This window comes from Papilio polytes, unplaced genomic scaffold (genome assembly GCF_000836215.1).
Source record: "Papilio polytes unplaced genomic scaffold, Ppol_1.0 DF824047.1, whole genome shotgun sequence".
NCBI classification, from domain to species: Eukaryota; Metazoa; Arthropoda; class Insecta; order Lepidoptera; family Papilionidae; genus Papilio; species Papilio polytes.
Genome location: NW_013525157.1, coordinates 1,234,771 through 1,254,081, shown reverse-complemented (window position 1 = coordinate 1,254,081; position 19,311 = coordinate 1,234,771). Strand labels below are relative to the sequence as shown.

General features: G+C 38.3%; 3 protein-coding genes across 11 annotated transcripts in view; all 3 read right to left on the bottom strand.

Moving 5' to 3' along the window:
- The window catches only part of LOC106100748 (alpha-catulin), a 53,241-nt gene extending 50,736 nt beyond the window's left edge, over positions 1-2,505 (bottom strand). For 2 of the 6 annotated variants that reach the window (XM_013279768.1, XM_013279767.1), the window contains exon 1: positions 2,415-2,505. In XM_013279768.1, the coding sequence (XP_013135222.1) occupies positions 2,415-2,501 (87 nt within the window). In that variant the 5' untranslated portion in view covers positions 2,502-2,505. Of the gene's footprint in view, positions 1-1,668; positions 2,393-2,414 lie in introns of those variants that run through there. The other 4 variants (XM_013279763.1, XM_013279764.1, XM_013279765.1 and 1 more) reach the window with 2 other exon arrangements.
- A 345-nt stretch (positions 2,506-2,850) lies between these two features.
- The window catches only part of LOC106100680 (myosin-IIIb-like), a 30,387-nt gene continuing 13,926 nt past the window's right edge, over positions 2,851-19,311 (bottom strand). Inside the window, exons 2-21 of one of the 4 annotated variants that reach the window (XM_013279647.1) lie at positions 11,871-12,060; positions 11,206-11,361; positions 10,835-11,116; positions 10,453-10,755; positions 10,095-10,376; positions 9,689-9,877; positions 9,313-9,515; positions 9,059-9,239; positions 8,683-8,833; positions 8,380-8,590; positions 8,010-8,305; positions 7,571-7,863; positions 7,223-7,512; positions 6,981-7,146; positions 6,505-6,724; positions 6,153-6,287; positions 5,468-5,616; positions 4,798-4,976; positions 4,187-4,294; positions 2,851-3,898 (exon numbers count right to left, since the gene is read on the bottom strand). In XM_013279647.1, coding sequence (XP_013135101.1) covers positions 3,541-3,898; positions 4,187-4,294; positions 4,798-4,976; positions 5,468-5,616; positions 6,153-6,287; positions 6,505-6,724; positions 6,981-7,146; positions 7,223-7,512; positions 7,571-7,863; positions 8,010-8,305; positions 8,380-8,590; positions 8,683-8,833; positions 9,059-9,239; positions 9,313-9,515; positions 9,689-9,877; positions 10,095-10,376; positions 10,453-10,755; positions 10,835-11,116; positions 11,206-11,361; positions 11,871-12,035 — 4,317 coding nt within the window. In that variant the 5' untranslated portion in view covers positions 12,036-12,060 and the 3' untranslated portion in view covers positions 2,851-3,540. The remainder of the gene's footprint in view (positions 3,899-4,186; positions 4,295-4,797; positions 4,977-5,467; positions 5,617-6,152; positions 6,288-6,504; positions 6,725-6,980; positions 7,147-7,222; positions 7,513-7,570; positions 7,864-8,009; positions 8,306-8,379; positions 8,591-8,682; positions 8,834-9,058; positions 9,240-9,312; positions 9,516-9,688; positions 9,878-10,094; positions 10,377-10,452; positions 10,756-10,834; positions 11,117-11,205; positions 11,362-11,870; positions 12,061-19,311) is intronic. The other 3 variants (XM_013279648.1, XM_013279649.1, XM_013279650.1) reach the window with 3 other exon arrangements.
- LOC106100681 lies at positions 16,316-19,302 on the bottom strand. The gene has a single exon (XM_013279651.1). The coding sequence runs from the start codon at positions 19,136-19,138 to the stop codon at positions 16,643-16,645; it is 2,496 nt and encodes an 831-aa protein (XP_013135105.1). The 5' UTR covers positions 19,139-19,302; the 3' UTR covers positions 16,316-16,642.

The window sequence follows — 19,311 nt, the reverse complement described above, 5'->3', positions numbered from 1 at the left end:
GTCAAAGATTAAATAAAGAAGAATGATCTCAAAGAGTAGTGTTAGATATTTTGACACAAATGATTTCCTTTAAAATGTAGACGGACGGCCATAATAACAATACTTGTAAATTACTTAGTTATTTAGTAGCAGAATTATATTAATAAAAAGAAATTGTATTATATTGACCGACTTCCCAAAATAAGGAGGTAATTCGTCTGCATATTTTTTCTCCTACAAATTGCAAACTTAAATCAGTTGAATCTATTTTTTCCATAAAAATTAACATGTGAATATTGTAACTAGACTGTCGCCGCACGTAATATTTTTCTTTTTAATCTTATATTAGCATAGTATTTAAAGACTGACGACTTTCACAATTGATCGCATTACAAAGACCGAGTTATTCTTGGAAGCATGTCAACTAGCCTTTTATCATACTATGTAAGTGTTGACATACTTAATTTTTTGCACTTTTTAAGATACTTATACATACACTTCTCTTGGTTCTCTGCTTTTGAATTAAAAAAAATATCAAGCAAAAGTATGATCAGTGTTGAAATAATCATTTTCAGCAAATCATGAGGTATAATATAATGCATAGTAAAATATATGAAGATTTACGTACAAATCCATGTAAATATTTATGACTGCTACGTTTCCGTGCCGTACCAATAAATGTACAGGCAATTGGATTTAGAGCATCCAATCTAAACGAGATTGCAGTACGTGCTTCCGATTTCTCCTCAATTCCATGTGTTATTCGTATGTACCTATATCTAAATAAAGACCATTCTCTTTGACTAAAATGTTGAAAGGAACATTTTAATTAACAATTACACTCTTTATTATAAGAATTGATCGAAACACGTGTCTTTCAAATTATTTTTTCTGTATAGCATTTTATTGTTAAGACATAACTTAGACGTGTATCATATATTTAACAAATTTTGTTCAATCAATAGATGTAATACAAAAGAACCTTTTGTATATCTTTAGGAACCCTCAAATATACATCGATTTCTATTTTCCACAAAGTCGTCGTTTGATTTAAAAGAAAGGCGACCTCACAAATCTGATATTTGCCTTCTATTGCAAGTATTCCTTCCCTCATTTGATTAGTTCAATAGATACCAAATTACAGGAAAACAGTTAGGTCCTAATTTATACGAACAGTTTCGGATCCTTGTTTGCTTTGTATAAACAGACTTTGTTTGTTGTTACAGGTTTAACTTAATGTCTTTAAATCATACGCTTCGCTGAAAAGTCCTATTCAAAGTAGGAATAACACTATTCTACTTACTTAGAGTTGCTGACAACAACATACAACTGATAAAGTTACATACTATCAATAACCTCGTTAGGTTAAGTTATTACCAAGGTTGCGTGTTTTTTTCAAAAGTTTTACGAACTTTTTACTTAAATATTTATATGTAAAACTAATGTCCTTACGTATTTATTTTAATTTTAACTAGTTTTAATTAAAAAAAATATCAATTGACGTTTGTTTTACAGTAGTAAGGCTCACCGCGTGTACGGATCGAGGTCGGCCTATCACGCGATCTTCTTCCACACCTGAGGCACTTGTTGCATTTTAGTTTCCTTATACTATTGAATTATAATCGTGCAACAAAGAGTTTATATTTATAAAATTCGAATTGGTGGTTTAGTTTGTTTCCACAAACGTACCTGGTGCTCCCGGCGCGCGTACTCATCGTCATCGGAAAGCGTGTCCATATCGGACGAGCGCGCGTCAAGTGTGCGAGCGGTGATCGCGCGTGAAGGACGCGCTAGCGCTAGCGCGGGCGCGGAGGCGCACGTGCCGAGTGGGCCGAGTGTCGTTGCGGCACCGCGCCGCCCCGCCGCCCCGCTCGCGTCCGCCGCGGCACTGCCGTTGCCGGCCCGGCCATCGATCCGCGCCCGCCCGCCCGCGACCCGCACACACGCCGCACCAACTACACGTGGCCGCCCGCCCTGACACTTACGCAAACTAGCACTTAGCATCGCTCTTTTCCACCTCAGGCTACCATGACCTCACTTAATAATACTACGGACATGCCCTAATTTAATATAAGAACTTATGTTCTGTATTAGAAAATAAAAATTGTCGGAAAGGAAGTTAACGGCGTTCGAAGAAAGCGCCATCACGGAGCGTACTCACTGCGATTGCGCGATGAATAAGCAACAGATAGTCGTCGGGCGGGAAACTTCGGCGTCATGTGACGCAAGACGTTACTGCGACGTCGCGAGCCAACGATTGCACGAATCCCAAAATAATGTTACGACTTTGGATAAGGCGTAAAAGTCAGCGAATCATTGACGACGTCAGCGAATTAACGCGATGCAACTACAAGATGTAGAACGTCACGGACGTAGCGAGTTACTCGTTCACTGCGCTCGGCGCCGGCGGAAGGTTGCAAGTGTGTATAGCGTACCTGTCTGATGAGTGGGAGTAGCGTTTTCTCGATGGTGCGCGTCTTTATTTGAGAGAAGTCGAGTTCGGGCAGGCCGGTGGCCGCCATGGCTGGCGCGGGCGCGACTGCGCGCGCGTCGGCGTGGGGCGCGCGTGCGCCGCTGCGACCGCGTCACGCGCTGCTCGCCGCCGCGCCGCCCGCCCGCCGTAAACACGAGCTTGCGTGTTAACGCGTACTCTTGCGGGAGTATAAAACTACAGCTTTATGTGTTTTATTTTGTTTTGATTGCGAACGCCAATTATGTAAGTAAACACGGACGTTTTAACCTATTTTTGTTTAATGTAGTTGTGTTTGTCGCTATAGATTCGTAGCTTGTGATCTGAAATCACTTGTTATTCACGAAATAAAACGACTTTTAATCTAGAAGATTTATTGGATTAATTATATGTAACAACTTAACTAGATACTAATCACTTAAATAATAATCATTGGCACATTATCACAAAACACATCAATGATTCATCTGTCGTGTTTTAATATAAGTAGATATGATAAATACGGAAGAAATGATTGACAATGTTGACATGGTGATGGTTCATTATGTAAAACGTACATATTATCTAACGATTTATTTTATCTACAACATCAATTTTTATCTATTTAGGAAAAATTAATGATCGTTGATTTTTTAAGAGTTATGGAAATTTTCACCAACATTAATTAAAATAAATTAGAAAGTATAAACTTTTACTCGATTCTACAAAAAAGTTATTTGTTTTAATTGCTAACGTTATTTTTGGGCAGCAAGACAAAATAATTCGATTACTAATTAATTATACTTAATTAAAACTTTGGTGGTTAATAACATGGTGAGTCATAACATTATTCAACTTTAGTTGATGGAATCAGTTATATTTAATGAACAACATATATTTTAGTCCACCTACTTTTCAATGAGATGATTTCATATACGTTTTATGACATACACACGAAAGCACACAAGGTTTTAAAATTATGTTTAAAGTAAATGCTGTTTTGGTAGTTGCAAATAACCAAGTTACTAATCGAGGGTATTACAATCTGGTATATTCTTACTTTAAATAGAAGAATTTATGCATTAGTTAGTTCCTGAAAAATCTTAAAGTGCTTAATTGTAATACACTCCCATACTGATTTGTGGCCGACGTTTATTATAAAGACCTTGGTTGGATCCTGTACTATCTTGGGAACTATCAGACATCCAGGGGCTCTTCCCTGAGGTATTGCGTACTTTCCGCTTGCGAAGGCTTTCGGTGGGCCCTAGCGTCGGTCGAAGAAGTTGCTTGAAACGGAACGGACCCTCCGTGTAATCATCGTCGGAATTGAACACCGGCGTGGCGAGAATTTCCGGAGAATTTCTGAGAATCTTGCGCAGACTCGATTCAGGATCGCGCGCGAGCTGGTACGTGATCCTCGGAGGTGAATCCGCTTTCTGTGTTTGCTTAACAAGCTCATTTATTTTATTGCTGAAAAAAAAAAATTATAACTTATGTCTTTTCACAACAATGTATTATGATTTCTATTCACAAGCCTAATGTAAACTATATCTACTTATACTAAAGAATGTGGTTAAATAAATGAGGTTAGATTTGTCAAAGGATAATGAATTCACAAAATGGGAAACATTCACAATAACACATACAAAATAATTTGTTCTTCATACCCTTTGTTAATCATCCAAACGAATATGCATGCATTAAGAGACATGATTAGCTTATGGCCAGAATCTTTGAAAATTATATTCTTCTTCGTACCTGACTAGACCTCCACACTGTCTATTGCAAGGCAGATTTTGCCAATTTTGATTCGGTTGCAGACGGTTATCTTCATTATAACTTTTATCGTTCCCATTTTGTTGATATCTGTACACAAGTTTCAAAATTTAATATCGTGCTATAAATCATAAAAAAATTCATGTAATTTATTTAAATCATAAAAAATCTAAAATAACACACCTCGGATACCTGGACTCTATATTATACTTATTTGATCTTAATGGGACGTCCCACGGTTTAGTGGAACTTTCGTAAAACTCTGGCGAAGGACTAATCCAGCGGCCGATAACGAAAGCATGAAGGAAATTCAAATGCATAAGATAATTAAAATAAAAACAAATGAAAATAATGAGCTTTTACGGATTGCAATTTGACCAATAATTTACAACTAAAGTTAAAAATTTGATCAAGCATTTTTATAAATAGTCCTCCTTTACTCGATCCACCAAATTTCCAGTTAATATGACAAAAAAACGGCTCTAATCATTCAACTGACTTGATATAGTCACAGATCACTGGCATTCCAGTAAGATAATTTCGAAGAACTAAAATACCAATTATAAAAAATTTCATCAATATTACGGCTATACCTGGAAAGTCTACTGGCATCTCGTTCAACTTGTGTGGGATTTCCTTTAACAATGCCGGGTATGAGACTGAAGCCAGGCGGGGCGCGGTACTCATCGGGTGGACGCTCTACATTTATCAAGCGAATGCCGGGCTTGTTACGTCTGAGATTCTTGTGGAAATCTTGGTTTCTAAAATGCGCCTGAGAAAAGTATGATATTTAATAAATACACTGTTCTTTTTATTTTAGGTTCCGTATCAGTGCAGAGGTGGAAAACATATAGGTTTGATTTGTTTGCAACAAATTACTTTTTCATGTTATTTTTACGAGGAATATAATAACTATAACCAATATAGGTGTGTTAATGATAACTATTTTAGTACTTTGATACTTGTGACATTTGTGTTTAATTAATTATGACGATTGTTTGTTTTCTTTAAGTGTGATATATTTCGTATTATATCATCATCAAAAATCTATTGCATTTTTATAACAAAACTTAAAATTATCATTCGCCCGGAACTCCGTCTGTGCGGAGTTAAAAAAAAATGTTAGTAGCACATTTGTTCTTCTAAACTGTGATCGCCAAATTTCAAACATCCGTTGAGCCTTTCTAGTGATACGTAACAAACGTCCATCCATCCAAACTTTCACATATTTGTACGTTAGTATGAAGTCTGATGTTCAAATACCTGATCAGCGAAGGTCTGCAGTTGTGCAGCACGCTCTTGTACTGAGAATTTTTGCATCATGTTCTGAGGTGCGGGGGGCGGCGAGTGCGCGGGCGGCGGGGGCGCGCGCCCCTTCGCCCACTTACGCCGAGCAGTGTACCCACGGAAATCTGAAAAAAAATCATAATAATTAATTGAGTTGAATTGATTTGAATTGATTGAGATAACAAACAATTACAATAATTTACAAGTACGTTTTTGTGCATTAAATTGAAAAGCAAATTGTCGTTAGAATAGAACTATAGAAAAGCATCGAACTAAATACATGCTATACTCTGAAGAGGTCCAAAATCAAGAGTGAATTTTCAATCTTGATTTCCGATATTCATATATTCATAAATTTTTAAAACACAAAAGTTATTTACATATTTTACAAACTGCGTATGTATATTAGTATAGACTTTGAAAAAAAGAAATTTAATGCATCTTTCAAAAATATCTTCCAATATAGAGAGAAAGATACTTAGATATATACAATAGTGAAAAAGTTTTGCCTATCGATAACTATAATTAGGCAATTTACACAAGAACCTGATTTGTCCAGCTGCTAAAGAATTAAAGCTAAATGGCTTATATTATATACATTTGACTAGATTAAGATGGTTAGACAAGGAGTCACTACACGTGCATGTATCAAAGTACTAACGACTCTGTATAACCACTGCAGCCTCATTGTTGTCAATGTTCTCTTTGTTGCTCGATTTGTTGTCAGGACTATCGTTAGCTTGAGATGTCATCTTTCTTATTAGCTTAGCCAACGCTTTGTTCTTTTGTGGTACACCTAGGGATACAAATCAAACCACAATCCAAGATATAAATTAAATAACGATAAACGCAATAACCCAATGTCCTGTGTCAATATAATAAATTAAAGATACTTCCAACAATTCATTCTTAACTGACACCAGGCATTCATATGAAGGACTAGCTATTACAGTAATAGTTTTTCTTCCTAGCAATAGGTCATAAAATATAGTAATCTCAAGATTAACATTTACCAGGTTTCTGTTTTCTGTTGTCGTCATGTTCCATCTGTTCCCGTTTAAACTCCCTAGCGATCTGTCGCTGCCGCTCACGAAGGTGCTTGCGAGTGAGCCAGCCGCGCACATGACGCTGCAGCGTCAGTACAGAGATGGACATCTGCAATCGGAGGCGCTCACACTTTCGACGCGCCAGCCATGTCCGCACGCACGCCTGCACCAGGATAATCTTCCTTATCTGGAAAAATAAATCAGTGTTTAAAGCTTTGCTACTAAAATGAGGTAAAAAGAAACAAGCATACATGACGCTATAAGAGGAACAGAGATTTCCATATTGAACTTAACATTGATCTTAACGTTTTATTAATTTTTTTACATTCATGGATATAAAAATAAACACTTTATTGTTTCACAAAAGCATATAATAGCACAGTTTGGATATATTCAAACTTTGATTTTGTGTTATTTAAACAAAAAATAGAATAGAATGATACCTGCTCTTCGTATATCCTTGAAAGGACTTCAACGTGATAATATTTTAGAAACACTTTTGATTTGCCGAGAGCCCATCCATCCATTTTTAGCCTCAATAAAAGAAGACGACAAGAGTCACGATTTGGCTTAACTTCTTCATCATAACCAAAAGCTAGGAAACCGTATCTGAATAAAAAAAATATAAATTATACACTTTATAAAATGAGTTAATGAAAACATTTGCTTTAAGTAAAAATATTACCGTTTGATAAATTCTTCAAAAGTAAGTCGGTGGGAAAATCCATTTTGTCTTATCCTTATTGTTTCAAGCACTCCTGTGTACCGAAGCTGCTTGAGTATTTTTGTTGAATCAAAGTGTTTTGGTGAACGAGTGTCGTTCGGCTTAAGACATCTTACGAATTGCGGACTTCCACTGACCATTTTCTGAAGTAGTTCCATCAGAGAATAACGGAAATAAGTCGAAACAGTCTGCTGCGCTCGAGACTGCGAAGCCAGGCCTCGGCTGTTGTATCTATCCTGTTGAATATTGAACTATAATTTAAATTATAATAACTATTATAACGAAAACTGTGACCTTAATTACACTCACCCTCATATCGCCCGACATCGTACTTTCCAAACTTCTTGAATCTAATTCCGGATGTAAAGCTGAATATAAATTGCCCGTCTTTGTAATAGGGCATTGGAATAAGAACCTTATTATATCATGTTGACTTTGCCTCATCAGTTGAACTACTTCGGGTGGCAAAAAGTTTCTGTTCTTCTCTAAGAATCCGTCCGCTTGATATACTACCCTGCCCGCGAAATGATGGACGGCGAAACATATGGCGTCTGACTTAGGTCTGACATAATATTTACTTTTGATATTATTGTGAAACTTTTCTGAAAGAAAAATGTAAGATAATCTGGACATAGATTATTCAATGAATTTGATAAACTAAAACTTGCTTAATGTCTTAATTCAAATTGTCAACAGAAACAAATTTTTTGATATTTGTAATTGAGTAATTGTAGTTAAAAATATTTACCTATAAGACTTCTGTCAGTAGATCTTGGAAAACGACTCTCCTCATCCAGCAAGGCCAACAACCCCATAGGTCTCGATAGCAACATGTCCAAAACCGGCCTGTTGTCAGAGAATTCTACTAGATCCACAGGTATACCTTCCGCCATATATTCCTGTTGCTCCCACGTGAAAATGTGTTGGTTAAAATAATATTGTATCTGTTCATTCGCAATGTTGATACAAAGCTGTTCGAATGAATTGTTTTGAAAATTCTCAAAACCGAAGATGTCCAAAATTCCTATTGACAACTGTTCTACACTGGAAAAAATAAAATTGAGAATAATTTTGTTTCACATTTTATTTAGACATAATTTAATTTTATTATAGCTTACCCGTTTGGTTTATTTTGTGAAAGTAGAGCATTAATCCTTTCCACTATGCGGTCAAAAGTTCTGGCATACAAGCCCCGTGCAGTGGCGTCCCTGGCAACAGCAGCTTCAGCAGGTGAGCTGTGCCGAGCTATCGTCTCCCCTCTCGTCACCATGCTGCTACTGGTCAGACATTCTCTAAGATCTGCTGTTTCGACGCCCAGGAGGCAGGAAGCTGCAAACATTAAAAAAAGTTGTTACACACTTGTTATGTATTCAAAAGTTCGCAACATACATCAGCGTTGGTAAGGTAATTTTAAGAACTACCTCTATGTAACGGGGCTGTATCGATGATAGTAGCTCGGTTGTCTGTATTCGCTTCGCCTGCCATCTCCCCAAATTCAATATCACCCAGATGTAAAATAGCCGAAAGCATTTTGTATAAAACAATAACTTCGTCTTCATGAAATCCCACAACCTGGAATCAACAAAAAGTTTAATGTGCATTGAGGTCAATTTAAATCGGTACGGAGAATTTAGACTTGAAAATTTTAAAACTTAATGAGGCTCATCATGCGAAGTACAAGAACCAAGTAATATAATGCGCAAGTTGAAAAATATTTTTCGAAACTGTTTACAGCAAGCAATAAAGATTGTTCTTAAAGTTATAACTGTTCACTAAGCTATTAAATTGTAACAATACCTTGAAAGCTTGATTAAGTTGCCGCCATCGATGAACATTGTGTTCGCGATGAGCTGCAGAAAGCGGCTGCAAGTATCGATGGCGTGCCTTTAGCTGTTCATCTAGATAGAACTTCCTCCAACGCCCTTCACTCTCCAAGCCATCGTATAAATAATAGAAGATGTGGAAATTACTTTCCCCTCTAAAACGAATTAAATATCAAACATATTTTGTGATCCAACAATACCATACAATTTTAAAACGGTAATACTAACATTGCTTGATGAACTACTCTAGACTGTTCCAATAGATAAACAGATATTCGAGCGCCTGATATTCGTCCGACTCTCATCATTGACAAGTCTAAATATTTGCCGAACCTAGAACTGTTAGCGTTTATTCCGGTTCTCGCATTGCCAAACGCTTCCATTATTGGATTAACTTGTAATATTTTTTCTTCTAAATTTCCATGTTGTGTCTGTGTAGGAAAGAAAATATGAATAAGGAATTAAGAATTCGCCTACTAATAATAAGCCCGGATATTTTAACACAATTGTTTTTCTTTTAAATATTTTTAGAATTAGAATATATTTTGCCGACCTTCGTATCTAGTTAGTGATCACAGTTTATAATAAAATACGTTATATTTACCTTTGATAAAAATACAAGTTGTTTGAGTAATAGGTTCGCCGACTCAGTTTTTCCGGCGCCGCTTTCTCCAGATATAACAATGGCCTGATGATGTTTTTGATGCATTAAAGCCTGATGGGCCGCGTCCGCCACCGCGTAGATGTGAGGCGGGTTGTCGGAGCGACACCGGCTTTGATACATTTGTTGCGTCTGAAAACAATATCAACATTTGGTCTTAATGAAAAGTGAAACAATGGACACTCAAAACGTTTTTATCAATATTGTGTATTTTTATTTACAGTTATAGACAATCTACGTAAATTTAAATATGCACCTAAGTCATCAGTACATCTATAAGGTTTTTGGTTATTTTTTATCTCATAGCACAGAGTCTATGTTGCTATCAGTAGTATGTAATTAAACTCACTTTGGGTGTATAGATTCCTATATCAGTAAAAGGATTTACTGCTACGAGTATATCCCCGATGTAGGTGTAAATTTGATTTTGATTATATCTCTTTTGTAACTGGTCCACTATAGCGTCCTCTGTCAAGGATTCCAGCGTCGCTAGGTCATCTGTGTACATCTTCTCCGGTCGCGCTTTACGGTGTGATTTTAATTTTCCTCGCTTTGTTGTAGCTTCGGTAGCCCGAAAACTTCTTCCATCAGATCTTTGCCGCTTTATTTCCGCATGTAGTTCTTTTCTTATCTATAAATGTATACAAAACTATTAGCAATTAGCAGACCAGACTAAGTAATATAATGCGCTAGTTGAAAAATATTACCTTGTCTTCGAAACTGTTTACAGCAAGCAATAAAGGGTGTTCTAAAAGTTCTCTCGCAAACGGTCGTTGACTCATATCTTTTATAAGACATTCCGATATAAAGTCAGAGAGCTGGGTCGAGAATACTTCAGGGCGACTTAAACTTGGCGGTGGGTTTCTAGGTATTTGAAAAAGGGCTCTCATAGGATGTAACCCGGAAAGCGGGGGTTCCCCTTCCGCTAATTCTATTGCAGTGATGCCAACTGACCAAACATCGCATCTACAATCATAAGATTGATCCAGTTGTTGTTCGCAAGCTATTACCTGAAAACCAAAAGCATTATAAATTTCTATACGTCAATTTATTACAAATCTATTACAGAGAAAGAGCTGTCTTTATTACCTCTGGCGCCATCCAATACGGAGTACCAACAGAAGTATTTCTCCTGGCTGCCGTTGCGGCTAGGTGTGATGATACTCCAAAATCTACTAGCTTCACTTCAGCATTCTCAGTGAGGAGTATATTGTGACCTTTTACATCGCGATGCATACATCGATGGGCGTGCAAGTGCGCCAGAGCGCGCACGGTCCCTCTGAGCACGTAAGCCAGTTGGGGTTCTGTGATGTTACTGCCTCGTGAGCGCATTCCCGCACACAAATCAGTAACCGAACCACCAGTACAGAGCTGCAATGTACGAGTAAAAGGTCAATCATGATCGTTTTGACATTGAATTAAAACTCCTTTCTCACAATTTAAGGCTAAATTATACTAACCTCCATAACGAACCATATTTGGTCATCTTCAGCGCTTAAACCACGTTTTAGAAATAACCCAAAGAACTCCGGAATATTTTGATGACTCGATAAATCTCTGAATACGAGGAATTCCTCTTCTATTTCTTCAATGTTTTCGGCAATATTTTCTAAAATCTGTAACACATTGAAATAGGCATTTTATATATAACATTTAAACAAATTAATTAGGACAGATATAAACTTAAAAACAATTTCAACTTAACTAAATAATTCCCAATGCGACCATGTGTGTGGTTTGCCAGAATATTTAGGTAGTTGTTATGACAACATTGTGATTGAAAATGATTGTGCTCAAATGGATAACAATAGTGTTTTGCGTAGCTGTATGCCGCTTGCTAACTGCGAGTCATGTCATAGAATAAAACGTTGTGAAATAATTATGGTATTGTCGCACAACCATGACACCAATTTAAATGTTTAAAGATATTATCTGACAGATATTCGTTGCTGGTAAATAATACCACCAATTCAAATTTACGTAGAAGTCGATAGGTATACCAGACGCAATATTGCATTTAACTAAATCCTGTTTCGAAATGTTTTTATTTGTCTCAGAATCATGCGAGCGTGGTGGACGCTTTCGAGTGTAAAGAGTGGCGTGCGGCCGGGCTTAAGTTACAGACCTTGACGGCGACCCGGCGACCAGACTTGGTGTCCTTGGCGCAGTAGACCTCGCCGTAGGTGCCCTCGCCGATGAGCTCCTGCAGCGTGAAGCGGTTGCGGGGGTCTGCCGCGCGGTCCAGCTCCACGTGGCGCGACAGCCCGCGGTACGCCATGTCGCTGCGCATTGCACCTCACTCACATCGATATCTTCTGTGAATCAACAAAAGAATGATGTTTATTACGTTTTTAATCCTTCTAGTCAATGAGCCATTCTCATAATCTTTGATGACACAGCACCAGTTAAAATTGAGATAGATATAGTCATTTAACGGACTTGAAATATCAACAATTTCAACCTCAGAAGTGTCTTTTGTGAGGTCGTAATACTTCCCTGATAGAGTTTCCTCAATCATGCAATAGTGTCGCAAGCTTAATTAATGAATATTTTCGACAGACGGTTTCATTTTGCGATAAACAAGTACATAAGTACAAATATGGAATAAAAGAAACTCAATAAATAGTATTGTAACAGTGATTTATTGGACTAAAAAACGTTACTGCTTTTTGCCTTAAGGCCATGTTTTACGATACAAACGTAGTCACGACAGACGAGTAAAAAAGGTATTCTTTACTTATCGCCAGCTACACGTCTACTTAAGTTTAAGTCGGCTTACCTTGAAATACATAGGAATAAAATAAAAATTGATTTATGAGACGTGGTGGATTTAATGTGTCATCTAAAACCTATTGCCGAGTAATTTGTCTAAACACTACTAGAACCCACTTTAAGATTAACTTTAACTTTAAGTTTTCCACACTTGTATTTTTTTATATTAATAACTTTTTTTTATATTGTTGTTTGGATTAGTTAAGCTGTGTGGCCAAAAAAGACGTCAATTAGACACGGTCGAGTTCCAACGTAAATATTTAAAAGTACATTACCATTACGTTGTAACGTTGTTTTGATGACAGCCAACATTAATTCAAAACACTAACACACTAACTGTTGCTGTGAATAATTAGTCATAATCTCTAAAATATGCCTTATTTTTTTCTACTGATGTACTCGTATTAACATAAAATACATGAAAACAAATGCGTAGATAATTTAAGCCCAAATTCTTTAGTTGTAACTAAACTATCTAACTGTAGATTTAAAAATGACCTGTATAGGCAAATGATAACTGTCAAACTGTACAGATCTCGGTTTTGACAACACACGTCGGTTTTAAAATCTTCTTTTAAAGATTGGACCTTAAAATTTTCCACCTTATGAAAAATTATAACATTCTTCCGTACACTTTCTTCTACGATTTTGTGTGTATCATTCGCATTTTATTTATTTATAATTCCTGAATACGTCGACTTACCAGTTAGTATTTCAATAAAAAAATATCTGTGTTAAAAACTGTACAAGTTCTTACGTTAATTGCCATAGTGTCGTGACGCTTCGCGGCTTACGATGCACGCACAAACGATGACTAAATCATAATAGTAGTTGTCAAATGATTAGGTGTCCGTTATGAATCGCTTTTCGTTCGTAAACATTGACTATAAATAATAATTATAGACCGCGACTATAGCGGAATGTTCAACAATAAGCACGCAATTGGAAAACAAAAGTAGCCGTCGTTCTTGTAAAGACTAAGCCGATACCTAAAATTGTGTCAATAATTAAAATGTACAACGCAACGTTTCAATCTACGCAGCAAAATGAAAAGATTTTTTTTTCATAACATCGCTACATTTTCTAAAGGTGCTAAAACAACAAAATTATTTACGTATTATTTATAACACAATTAATTTTCAAGTTGTTGAATGTTAAAAATTATTTAATGTAACAATTTACAAAATTTGAACCAGAAATAAAACATAGGGTTATATCGACAAATCCGCCAACGAAATCTAGTAGAAATAACCGTCGAGGTCAGCCCGCGGATGCATGTTAAACTTTTATTGCAAATTTCAGTACGCCGCGACATTTACTCATGCCCTTTGATAATATCAAAGACGAAATAAAAACACGAAGCATGTACAAATAATTAAATATCTGTGTTATTATTGTATTAAACGTATACTAGTAAAGTAAATTAACCAAAGTTAAATGTAGTAATTAATTTTACATGGCATCAGTAGCGTCCATAGGAGTTGATTGCAACCGTGCAACACGGTGTGATACTTTCGTAACGCTAATCAATATAAGCAACAATAGAAACCAGATTACATAGTACATTAAGAAAAATATTCACACAATTGTATTGTAGATCTCATTTAATAAGTACAAGAAATCAAACTGTGAGATGTTCTTATTGGTATCACTTGTGACGTAACTGACTTCGAATATGAGCTTTGTAAGTGCCAACCTTAAGGTGAGTTAACACTATAAACATACAGCTATTCCAATTGTTTCAGACAGAATGAGAGAGATAGCAACATGTTTCTGTATGAATGTTTCGGCAGATGAAGTCTACTGTTATGTCAATGATTTGTACATCTCATAACTTGACGTGAATTGATATTTACGCTACAAGCACGTACAAGTGTATCCGTTTAGATTGTGTATTTGTGGTATGCGATGACTGTGCTGTTATTTAATTTGAATATGTCAAATTAAACTATTGAATGATTTCATATGGCCATACAAGGGTTATGCGTAACATTTTTTTCTTTGAAATGAACGTGACTTCAATTTTTACAAATTATTTTATAAAACCATTATCAGTATGTGCATAATTATAATAGTAATTGCAGGGTTATCTGCAAACAGGGAAGATGATTTGGCATGCTGGCAATTAACGAACAGCCCATAAACAGAAATTAAGAGTATATCTGAATCAGTTAAGGAGTTTCTAGAATTTCATCATGACTTTAGTCGTATGATAATTAGAAATATATAGAGAACATTTAATGATAGTTATGTTACAGGTGATGTCCGCTCGACTCTCTATACCATTCCCGATAAAATCTCTAATGTGGTGTGTTAATGTAAACATTATATGAACGTATTAATCAATGTCAATCCCGTGATGGATACTAAGGTGAAACTGTTCAAGATTTTATACAAAAAAGTATGTGATCGAATTGCAAAAACACGTGAAAGGTGTATTTGTGTTTCACGAAATTGCAAATACAATTACTTTTTACTGCAACGTTTAAGTTTTGAATATTTTATTACTCAAGTCACGTCATTATTTGCAATGTAGATAAAAAAAGAAAGTGCACGTGGGACTTTAAAAAACAGAAACAGGTTGATCAATATGTTTTACAAAGTTATACTTTTCTTTTGTATGATTTCTTTGAATTTGACAGAAAAAATACCGATAAGTGTTATGGATAAGTAAATTTTACCATATTTCTAGTTTACAAATATCAGTCGTGGACAAAAAAATACATAAACAAAAAAAAAACATCATCAATCATTTTTTGTCATTGCAGCTTCGATTATTCTCAATTCAAAAAAATCACAAGGTCATTCGCGTAATAATTGTATAATTATCAGAGTGTGAAAAGAACCGCGACTAAAATCAAGGAAATTGAGCAAGTCGGTAAGCGAACGTGAAACATTCTCAGTGTAACAGAGGGGGTCGCGGCGCTGATCTTAATCCGAAGTCTACAAGTCACCGTACCCGACAATTAGTGCACACAATACCACGTAATGATGGCATTAAAATATTTTCATGCAAAAAGACCGCGGCAGACGCGACGCGACGCCACACAGGTGTTGGCGACACTTTCACTGCTTATTTGTCACGAAGCTCTGTTACGACTACTCATCGGAAACTCAATGTATAAGAAACACTCGATTATGGGTCATTAGTATATTGAATTTCTGATGAATTCATGTATAAAACAAAAAACAGTAATCATTAAGAAATGTAAACACAACTAGTCTCATCCAAATCACATTATTCCAAATAACCAACAATTAAGAGATTTTGGAAACTAAAAAATCTCTGTATAGTTAATCTAAGAGAATTAGAACAACCGCAAGAATATTCTTAGATTATCAACAGAAGTTATATCTATAACCGTGTGAAATGGCATAATAATATGCCGACTTATATTGAAGCATGGAATTTCAAAACAAATGACTGGCTAAGGAATTCTGGGATGAAAAAAACTTACCTTGATTACGGAAATTATAAAAAAATGTACTACAAGGTTGTAGAATAAACATTGTTTTGTCGGAATGTATCTGATTGTACGTAATGAGGGTATTCGGAAAGCGTGTAATGTAACTAATTTCCTATTTATTGTATTGGATTCAGGCTCATCATTAGCATATCCGTCTATGTTTGTTAATAACTATGTATAGTTAGATTCCTTTGCTAAACAATCTCAGAAGATAATTGTTGACGCAATCAAATTGCTAATTTACCGCTAAGATATTACGTTATATCCGCTGTTGGTGTTCAAAACTGATTCTACTGATTTTACTAGTGGACTGTATTTAAATAAAAGCTGGTTCCGGTACAAACAATATATTAAGAACTGGTAGTTACAAATTAGTTAAAAGAACAATATGAAAATTAACACTATAAAAACTTGACTCCTTGAATAACGTCGCGTGAGAGTCGGGTCAGTCGGTCTGTGATGTAGGTTGGTTCGTCACCCCGCAGTGCTCTATTCATATCTGAGCTTGGAGGGGCTTAGCTTTTTCGGGGGCTAAGCACGCTCCGTCTCCATGGGCGGGGTCCCATGACAATCACACGACGTTTTTTCTTCCTAATGCACACCCTTCTCGCTACTTCATTCCCCGCATCGGCGCGGGGGCTTACCCATGTGTGGGGGTCTAAAACTGTCCTCTACATTCTCCCCCCGGCGTAGTCATCGAAGCCGATTCTTCTCTAGGGAGGACAGCAACCTTTTTCACCGGTCTTCTCAGCAGCCCGCCCCTCGTCTTCACCTCGACGTTCCTGACCACCCCGTCAGGCCCCGGGAATGTCCTCGTGATAATTCCCCGTGGCCATATATTCCGCGGGAGGTGGCCGTCGCCGATGTGCGCCAGGTCGCCCGGTCTCGGGCTATTGTCTTCGCTCTTCCTCGATTCCCCTCTGGTTGTTAAGGTAGGCAAGTACTCGCGGATCCACCTTCGCCAGTATTCGTCCGCAAGTCCCTGCGCCGCTCTTCGAAAATTTGTTCCGTTGTCGGAGTAGACAACGTTCGACCATCCGCGCCGCGCCGCCGTTCGTCTTAACGCCATGATCGCGGAGTCTGTCGTAAGGCTATTAACTAATTCTAAATGTGTCGCCCGAGTCGTTAAACATGTAAACAATGCGACCCATCTTTTTTCGCGACGCCGGCCGACGGTGACGGTTAATAGCCCGAAATATTGAATGCCCGTATATGCGAAGGGCATTGCGTATGCGCTTAACCTTTCCCGCGTAGTTTGTTCTGCGATCTCCCCTAACCGACCCGCAACGTACGGACTATATCGCGACGTATTGTTTCTAATCCAATGAAGCACTGTCCGCGAGTCTGTCCATAGCCATACTTTATCGGCTTTAATTAAATGCTCGGTCTGGATCGCGTCGGCAAAACGAGCCCCTATCAAACTGGCCGGTAACTCTAAACGCGGTGTCCTTTGCGTCTTAATCGGAGCTACTTCCGCTTTCGCATCTATTAGATTAATCCTTGTCGAACCGTTTTCATATCGGGTTCGCCAGTAGGCTGCCATCGCGTACGCTCGTTCGTTTGCGTCCTTAAACACATGTAGTCGTCGTTCAACAACTCCCCCCGTAGGAGCGTAACAGCGCTGGAGACGAAGCTGTGCGGTTATTTGTATGGCATGTAGCCACTGCTGGAAGTCTTCCGCTGAAGATGTTGGTAGTTCGTCGTCCCAGCTCACGGTTTTCATCCTCCAAAGATCTTGTAACAGGATCTTTGCCGTTATTGTTACGTAACTGAGCAGACCTAACGGGTCGAACATGGACATTACTGCGCTTAAAGCTTCTCGTTTAGTCGGCGGTCGATAGAGATCTTTAACTTCTTGAGGAACACGACACATCGACACGTTAAAGGACAACGCGTCTTCCTCAGATATCCATCGCAGCCCGAGAGTTTTCGCCTCCGATGTCTTGCCCACTTCCGTCGGTTCCGTGGCACGCTTATCGATAGGTATGTTACCTAGCGCCTCGAGTTTGTTCGAATTCCAACTCGCTAAAATAAAACCGGCATTTGCATGTACCTCGACCACTTCCTTTGTCGTTTTCTGCATGTCGTCGAAAGTAACATAGCTATCGAGATAATCGTCCATGTAATGATTCTTCGTGATGGCGTCGAGAGCTAGTCGATGCGTATCGGCGTGTACGCGCGCGTTGTAGTCACGAACACTGTGAGCTAAAAAGGGCGAACTTCTCGCGCCGAATATCATCGACGTCATCACGTATTCTTGAGGTGGATTACGGCGGTCGTCTTCGCGCCATAAAAACATCTGTGCTGGCTGGTCATTTTCGTCTATTTTGACTTGCCTTTTGAATAATGCGTTAATCTCGTCGTCGGCGTCGTTGGGTCCCGGTGAGTAGGGCGAGCGGATGTGAAGCACAGTTTCTTCATCTTCGCATACAGCTCTTGGCGTCGTCCCCTGTATCACCCAACCGAGTAACGTGTTCGCCGCGATCGGTTCGTTGCGTTGTCCGATACGAATGTTGCGAGATATAATTAGGTGCCAATTGTCCGCACCTAATAATAACTTAGGCTTCGCGTTCTTAAAACAAGCGTCCCTCGGCAAATCACATAGGTGGCTTAACCGCAAGCAATCAGTACTCACTGTTTGCATCCCGACGGCTAAGCTCTTCACTGTCCTCGCTTTTATTGCGTGCGACTCGTCTTGTCCTTTCCTTCTAATAGTAAGGTCCACGATGCGGCTATTCGGATGATTGTTCGTCGCCGACACACAGCGGATGCGAAGGTTACGCGTTGGTCCCTTCGCACCTATCTCTTCTGCTAATTGTTGGTCAATTAGCGATATAGTGGAACCTTCGTCAAGAAGCGCGTATGTGGCGATCTCTGTACCCTCCGGACCGCGTATTATTACCGGGCACACCTTTAGTAACACAGAGCCGCATGTCGCCGCTGTTGATGCGACGAGAGCGGTTTCTTCGGTTGTCCCGTTTACTTGTGTCGTCGGCGACGCCCTTTCAGCGTGTAGCATTTCGTGGTGACGACCTCTGCACTCGTCGACACCGCATCGCTTTTCCTTGCAAGAGAATCGACGATGTCGACTGCGTAAGCAGTTGAAGCATATCTTATTATCTTGCGCCCACGACCATCTTTCTGTCACGCTCATGTTTGCGAGCTTCGTGCATTCTTCAACACCGTGTAGTTCACCGCAACAAAGACACTGTTTCGTTTCACTCTTGACGTCTATAACGGTAAGTATCGTAGCTTCTCGTGGCTTTTCTCGCCGCGACGTACTTCCGTTTCTCGCGTACACGTCTCTCTGCAGAGCTATTCCTTTGC